Below are 8,930 nucleotides of genomic sequence, written 5' to 3'. Positions count from 1 at the left end.
CTAACCACACGGATTAGTATTAAATATCTATAACTACAAGGAGTTGTCAATTATGCTGTTGTTCTGTGTTTGCTTTGCTGGATGGTAATATTTTCTGGAGTCTATATTAGCAGTACTAGGTGTTGGTCATGGTAACCATAGAAATATGCTGTATGACATGGTCAAAGAAAAGGAAATAAAACTTGAGGATGTACCAGTCTCCATATTCTCTATTCTTTTAACTCATCATCATCAGTTCACATCCATTTTGCCTGCTGACATTGGTTGGATGGTTTGAAAGGAGCTGCCCAGGCTCCCTGTCTGTCTTGGCATGGTTTGTATGACCGGATGCCCTTCCTAATACCAACCAATTTACAGATTGTAGTGGGGACTTTTTACATGGCAGTAGCACCTACGAACATGTAAGATGAGGGATGCTTAGCAGGAGAGGGTTGCAAGGGCCACCACATTTTTCCTTCGTTTGATGTGTCTTTTCAAGCAGAACAAACCACCAAGAGTTTTAAATCCTTTCTGATCACATTGCGCTACGTCTTCCTGGGTCTACCCCTTCCACATGGTGCCTCTACAATTAGAGATTAGCACCGTTGATGCAACTGTTCTCATTCATATGAGGTAAGTCAATGAAAACAATTAGACAAGGATGAAAGTAAATTGTAATGCAACATAAGTTGAATTAGCCAATTTTAAATTAAGTAAGGAATCGACATTGTTTTGTCCTGTAAAATAAGTAATATTTCTTCTCTACCCTTATAAATAGCAAAGTTTTTTTGATTGTACATTGACCACTGAAAACACTAAATAAAATCGATAATATTTCAGGTTTTTTTTTTTTTTCTGTCACATGAATTACTTTGATCATTCTGCAGATAACTGTGCATCTATTTTCTGAAAAGGAAATGGTGGTTGGTGAATTGATGGTGTGTTGGCCCCTATTTCTAGCACTTCGCTTGCTGTGTATTTTGACCTTATACTTTTTACACACATGACATACCTACACAAAAGTGCCCCATCGAATTTCTTTCCAACTGTAGGGAAAATGGCTATTTTTAAATAAAATTTTCTACAGATATCCTTGTAATGGTGTAAATTTCACATATATCGAATCTATTATGAAAACGGAATCGTTTGAATTTTCTGAGACTGGTCTCTCGACTTGCCGAAAACGTTTTTCACAACAAATTCCAATATAATTGGAATCTGGGATCTTTTTTAAAACGGGGGGCACATTTTTCATTAATGTTTTACGTAGTGTTTTTGGTACCGAAAGACTTTCAAACTTCGTATACTTATCTATTTTGTGTTATAGAACAGAAAAATATTTTTGTATTCGAATTTATTTCATGTAAAAAATTGTCTTATTTCGATAATTTCAACCAATCACTAACGTCCATTCAGCCGATATACATTAAGTGCCGACTACATAAACAAACGATTCTTCGTTTTATTTGCTTTTTTCATTTTAAATTTGCTTTAACCCTAACCCTAACGTTAGGCTTAGGGTTAGAGTTAGGGTTAGGGTTAGGGTTAATTGTTTCAGAATCGTTTGTTTATGTAGTCGGCACTTAATGTATATCGGCTGAATGGACGTCAGTGATTGGTTGAAATTACAGAAATACGACAACTTTAACATGGAATAATTTATGGATTTCGTTTTTTTTTTAAGAAGACTAAGAGAAAAAGATGTTTTATATGACACATTCTACCAGTGTTCCACGTTTCAAAGTGTTTCGTTAATGAAAAATGTGGCCCCCGTTTTAAAAAAGATCCGGAATCTGTCAACTTTCTTTCGTAAAGTAAATAATACTTACAGTAATATAAAGCAACAGAGCATATTACTGTTATACACACACGTTATTATCTTTGTCGTTATAAAGAGCAAAGTTTTTTTTGTTTTTTTTCGTTTTTACACGACCCGACTCTTTTCCCTCATATCTTTCAAGAAAATGAGTATGTTACAAGTGTTCAAGTGATCGGCGTTCTCCATATTAATTTTTTAAAAATTCTTTATTAACTAAGATATGTCTCTGCGTTAATCTATTATGGTTCAGTTTCTTGTCTTAGCTATCACAGTCCTGTTTACATGTGTGGAACAGATGCAATGTAGATACATTTCCTACTCACCAATAGAATGTTTGATATTTAGTTCAAATGTAAAGTGAAGAAGGCTAAGGAAACAAATCTCACAGCGATATTCAGGAACATTCTCTTCAGCTTTCTCGATTAGTTTGTTTAACTGTATCTGTACATTTAAAAATGATTGCGTTAGAAATGTCCAAGTGATCACTGTGCTTCATATTAATTCTTACGCGATTCTTAAAAAGCTGACAAATGTTTCTGCGTTAATCTATTATCGTTCAGTTTCTTGACTTAAATATCACAGATCTCTGTTTACATGTGTGGAACAGATGCAATGTAGATATATTTTCTACTCACCAGTAGAATGTTTGATATATGGTTCAAATGTAAAGTGGAGAAGGCTGAGGAAAGTTCGTTGATTGATTTCTTTTTGATTAAATGCTATTTACCCTGTCCAGTAAAATAGGGAACAACCAATTAACGATGTAAAGCTATGATGAAACGAAATATTTAATCATAAAGGTGATGGAACACCAACCCTCAAACCTGTGGGTTGCCCTGTCTTATCCTCAAATATTAACGTTCTTCTTAACATGAGATAATTATTACATATGATATAATTAGATCGGTTCAACTAATTAGAAACACGCACTGTAGGCCATCGTTGTTGACATATAACCGGTGACATATATTTAGAGTCGCCAACATAATACAACAGAAACAGCTTCAATTATATTAATTTAAGTCTTTAAAATAGGGCTTAACAGTAACTATTATGTACAAAGGAGAGAGTCTGTGTAAGGTCTTTCGATCTTCTGGAAATAGCAGCCAAGTCTCTTTCAAATCACACCGTTGTGTCTTAAGAAAAGAAAGGCGACAGTCTACAATGCAATCCTAATTATACAACTTTTCTCAATACGCTGTTTTGGCTTATTGTTAATTTTAAACAAATAATCCACAAAAAATGTAATAGAATGAAATAAAAATAGAGCCCCGTCTTTCCATCAATTTATGTTTGACAGCTTATTGAGTCATATATAAACAAATGACTTTCTCCCTTGTACGTAATAGTTATGGTAAATTTTGATACTTCACCAGATTTACCATAATTATTGTTTTGAGTGATGTTGGATACAACTAAAGACGAAAATTAATATAATTGAAGCCGTTTCTGTTGTATTATGTTGGCGACTCTAAATATATGTCACCGGTTACATATCAATAACGATGCCTACAGTGCGTGTTTCTAATTAGTTGAACCGATCTAATTATATCATATGTAATAATTATCTCATGTTAAGAAGAACGTTAATGTTTGTGGATAAGACAGGGCGACCTACAGGTTTGCGGGTCGGTGTTCCATCACCTTTATGATTAAATATTTCAGCTTTACAAAGTTAATTGGTTGTTTCCTATTTTACAGGAGAGGAAATGGCTTTTAAACAACAACAGATCAATTAACGACGTTCTACACTTTTCATCTGCACTGTATATCAAATATTCTACTGGTGAGTAGAAAATATGTTCGGTACACTTGTTCCACACATGTAAACAGAGGTCTGTGATATTTAAGACAAGAAAGTGAAACATAATACGTTAACTCAGATATTTCTCCATTTTTTAAAGAATTGCTGAAGAATTAATATGGAGAACGTTGATCACTTGGACACTTGTAACGTAATTGTTTGTAAGAATGGAGATGAGAAAACTGAAGACAAAAATGTTCCTGAATATCGCCGTGAGATTTGTAAGAAGACATTCTCTTCAGAGGATGAAGACTTGTCGCACGAAGAAATACACAAGAAGGAAAAACGGTTCCGTTGTGAAATATGTGGGAAATCATTTCTTCGTAAATCTCAGCTTGTAGTTCACAAACGTAGTCACACTGGGGAGAAACCATTCCAGTGTAAAATATGTTGGAAATCTTTTGTTTACAAACACGATTTAAAAACACACCACAGGCTACACACTGGTGAGAAAGCTTTTCACTGTGAAATATGTGGGAAATCATTTCATGATAATGCTTATCTTGTGGTTCACAAACGTTATCACACAGGAGAAAGACCATTCCAGTGCAAAATGTGTGAGAAATCTTACTTCACAAATGGAAATTTAAAGATACACATGAAAATACACAGGGGAGAAAAACCATTCCAATGTGAAATATGTGAGAAATCATTTGTTTCCAGTACCTCACTAAGAAGACACATAAGAATTCACACTGGAGAAAAACCATTTAGATGTGAAATATGTGGGAAATTATTTGGTTCTAGTAGTGCATTAACCACACACAAAAGTGTACACACTGGGGAAAAACGTTTCCATTGCAAAATATGTGAGAAGTCTTTTGGTTCTTGTAGCATCTTATCAAGGCATAAAAGAATACACACAGGGGAAAAACCTTTCCCTTGTCAAATATGTGGGAAATGTTTTCCAACTAATGGTGACTTAAAGAGACATGAAAGAATACATACTGGAGTAAAACTTTTCCACTGTGAAATTTGTGGAAAATCTTTCGGTCAGAATTCTCATCTATTTGAGCACAAACGATGTCACACAGAAGAAAAAGCATTTCAATGTGAAATATGTGAGAAATATTTTGTTACTATTTACGTCCTAAAAAGACACAAAAGAATACATACTGGAGAGAAACCATTCCAATGTGAAATATGTGAAAAACAGTTTGGTTGTAGTGGTACATTAACAAAACACAGAAGAATACACACTGGGGAAAAACCTTTCCACTGTGAAATTTGTGGGAAATGTTTTGCCTCTAAAGCAGTTTTAAGCAGACATGTAAGAACACACACAGGAGAGAAACCATTCCATTGTGAAATATGTGGAAAATCTTTCATCCAGAATTCTCATTTAATTGAGCACAAACGTTATCACACAGGAGAGAAACCATTCCAGTGTGAAATTTGTGAGAAATCTTATGTATCTTCAAGTAAATTGAAGTGTCATAAAAGATCTGTTCACTGTTAGGTTTTAGACAGAGACATGATTTTGTGAATCATAAGAAAAATACTGGTATCAGACCTACATCAGCATTTATATGTCCATCTTTCCATGCTAGAATGGGTGCGAGAGATTTTCTATGGCCTGATGCCACTTTTTCCCCATCATTCATCATGTTTTCATGGAAGAGTAGAAATGAAGAACACTACTTGTATACTGGTGACACTCACAACTACCATGCTATGTCAAGTGAAACAGGCACACATACACAATGAACTTCCTTCAGTTTCTTTCTGTCACATCTACTCACATGTCTTCGGGTGGACTCACTGTTGTGAGTTTATAGGATTTCTAGCATACTGAAGTTGTCAGTAATGACAATGACATTATTGAAATATATACATGATTAAAGATGCTAATGTGTGTATGAGGACAAAAGTAAATTATTTTTATCACTCCCCAAATATTATAAAGGATTGATTATTTTTAATATGTTCAATATTTTGTTGGTCAATGATTCACTCGTTATTCTACATTTTGTTATTCTCTTCAATAAATGCTTTTCAAAATTTCATAAATGTTGTACATGTGTTTGTATTGAAATTCACCAAAATATATATATGTTTGCACATGGGTACATTATCCTAGAATACCCAGCCAGTACCTGAGTGGTACAGGTTCAACTTCCATAACCTCCTGCTGCCAAATTTATTCCATCTTATAAGCTTTACTGCTTTTGAAATTTACTTTCTTGTCTGTAAAATACCAATCATATTCGATGCTTCCAAAGTTTGTTTCTAAAAAGGTTACATATACTTTCTAAAGCTTCTCAAGGAACAGCAGGTTAAGTTGATGTAAAAGCTGGGCATTTACAACATATTCAACATGTTCCATTCAAAAGCTCCAAATATTTATGATAAATGTTATTATTTATATTAATTGCAAAAGTTCCTGAAGAACAATATTTCATGAGGAGACACATTTGAGGCTGTAATTTCAAATTATTTCTGTTTTATTTAATTGTGGCAGTACCACCTGACTGGCGTTCGTGCGGGTGACACGTAAAAGCACCCACTACACTCTCTGAGTGGTTGGCGTTAGGAAGGGCATCCAGCTGTAGAAACTCTGCCAAATCAGATTGGAGGCTGGTGTTGCCATCCGGTTTCACCAGTCCTCAGTCAAATCGTCCAACCCATGGAAAGCGGACGTTAAACGATGATGATGATGATGTGCTGTTCAACATCCATATTGAGAGGAAATATCTAAAGTTAAGCGTTTGGAACATCAGACAGCAAGTCACTGGATTGGGTCAGTTATTTGGTGGATTCTATCATTTTCATGTGTATTCTTATCACTGTTTTAAAAGAAATTAGTCCATCAAGCTCAGACTACAATAAAGATGAAGAAATCTCTGTTAAATATTGCAATGCATGGCAAATCATCAGAAGTTATGAATATTCAGACGTTAGTTTGTAAATATGACAGATTACTTTGAAGTATTCTATAGACTTCATGGCTCCTGTGCATGTTACATACAAACACTACTTTCTCTGTTAACTCCACTATAATTCCATTGTACTTCTTGTGTGCTCACAGCTTGTGCAGGGTACATGGAATTCCTGCCTACACTTTTCCAGCATATGAAGCAAGGCTATTTGCCTGAAGTGGGTGGTTTCTTGTACATTTTCTTCTTACTAAATTTACTTTAAAGCTATTTGATTCAAGGTTTTGCTTCCGTACCTGGAATTTTTGTTACAGTTTCTGCCATATGAGCAAGACCATCAACATATAGTAGTTACTGTGTGCAGCCAGTCTTAAATTCCTCTGTTATGGCTTGGAGGACAATGGTGAATAGGAGGGGTCTGAGGACTAAGCCTTGGTGGACCACCTTCTTGTAAACTAAAGTTGTCACTACCCATGGCTAATTTCTACCTTACTTACAGCACCCCTCTTTACTGCTTTCACTAGCTGTTCATCTGTCCCCAGGTTCCTCAGAGATCACCATATCACAGAGCCATATACTCTGTAGAAGACTTTCTACAGATCAACAAATTCCAAGCACAGTGTGCTTTTCCTAAGCTACATACTTCTCTTACAGTTGCCTAGCAATAAAAATAGCAAAGCCGACCTGCATCTCATCTAGTCTTATTCTGTTCCTAATTAGTTGGGCTACAACTCTCTCCATAACTTTCATTACCTGGTCCAGCAGTTTGATGTCTGTGATCACTTCTAAGACATCTCCTTTATCCTTGCTGCACCTGACTATGATGCTGCGACACCAGTCACTGGGGATTAGACCTTCTTAAATAACCTGATTAACTGTATGGATGACTAGACTGTATCCTACTCTACTAGATAATTTAAGCATCTCAAACTTTGCCATATCTATCCGACATACAGTGTCCACTGGGATCGCTGGTCCCTCTGTTGGGTTCACATAGAGTAATCTCCCCTTCGCTCATATGTTCTCCACATTTAATAGCCTTTCATTGTAGCTCTTCTACACATCTTTCTTTACAGAATCAATATTACTCTCCCCTGTTGAAGGGTCTTGGTGACTTCACTGTTGCTGGCGCCATGTAAATAAGCTCCCAGCACACTCTTTAAAGTGGTTGGCATTAAGAAAGGCATCCAAATGTAAAACCAAACCAAGTCCGTTGCCATACTATAATATGAGACAATTAGTCGGATGTTGGGGTGGAAGTCTGCACTGGCATCTCGTCAGTTATTAAGAGAAACAAAAATGCTATGAAAATGACTGATAAAGAAAGGGTAATTACTATGAAGATGACCGTTATTAAGACAAACAAAAGAGCTATGAAATTACCCGAATAGGGAGAAAGTAAAACCATCCTCATTGAATCTGTGTATGTATGCATGTGCATATACTCACTTACACTCGCGTGAAACACATGCATTCACCCCACCACATATATATATGTATGCATCCATACATACCTGCTCACACATCCACGTATATATACCCACACGCACACAATTATGTTCATGGACATGTCTCTATATGCACATGCAAAAATATGCAGGGTGAAAGGTAATGTACAGAAAAATTATATAAAGCGATAAAATATATAAAAATACATATGTAAGAAATGAAATACTTGCATGTGGACACAATATAAAAAGCAGGTTCTATCTGTGATCTTGCAGGGGACCAAAAACTTAAATATTTAGCCATATGTGGACATGATCCAAAAAGTTCAATTTTTGAATTTAAACAGTGACTTACCTCATAGGAATGAGAACAGTTGCATCAAAGGTGCTAATCTCTAATTGTAGACACATGTGGAAGGGGTAAACCCAGGAAGACATAGCACAAAGTGATAAGAAAAGATCTACAGACGTTGGGACTGACAGAGTGGATGACAGGGTACCAAGTCTCTTGGTGGTTTGTTGGGCTTGAAAAGACACATCAAGCGAAGGAAAAGTGTGGTGATTCTTGCAACCCTTTCTGGCTGAGTAATCTTCATCTTGCGTGTTTGTAGGTGCTGGTGCTATGTAAAAAGCCTCCACTACACTCTGTAAAGTGGTTGGCATTAGGAAGGACATCCATCCAGAAACCATGCCAAGACAGAGAGGGAGCCTGGGCAGCTCCTTTCAAACCATCCAACCAATGTCATCAGGCAAAATGGATGTGAAATGATGATGATGAGTTAAAAGAATAGAGAATATGGAGACTGGTACATCCTCAAGTTTTATTTCCTTTTCTTTGACCATGTCATACAGCATATTTCTATGGTTACCATGACCAACACCTAGTACTGCTAATATAGACTCCAGAAAATATTACCATCCAGCAAAGCAAACACAGAACAACCCATCGGAGGTATTTACAGCATAATTGACAACTCCTTGTAGTTATAGATATTTAATACTAA

General features: G+C 35.9%; 1 protein-coding gene across 1 annotated transcript; it reads left to right on the top strand.

Moving 5' to 3' along the window:
• Positions 1–3,720: 3,720 nt before the first annotated feature.
• Positions 3,721–6,806, top strand: LOC106879498 (putative zinc finger protein 702). Its single transcript, XM_052977757.1, has 2 exons — positions 3,721–4,159; positions 6,760–6,806. The coding sequence occupies exons 1-2, from the start codon at positions 3,721–3,723 to the stop codon at positions 6,804–6,806; spliced, it is 486 nt and encodes a 161-aa protein (XP_052833717.1).
• The last annotated feature ends 2,124 nt before the right edge of the window (positions 6,807–8,930 follow it).

Source organism: Octopus bimaculoides, chromosome 28 (genome assembly GCF_001194135.2).
Source record: "Octopus bimaculoides isolate UCB-OBI-ISO-001 chromosome 28, ASM119413v2, whole genome shotgun sequence".
NCBI lineage: Eukaryota > Metazoa > Mollusca > Cephalopoda > Octopoda > Octopodidae > Octopus > Octopus bimaculoides.
The sequence above is the reverse complement of the archived record's forward strand: the minus strand, read 5'-3'. Positions and strand labels throughout refer to the sequence as shown.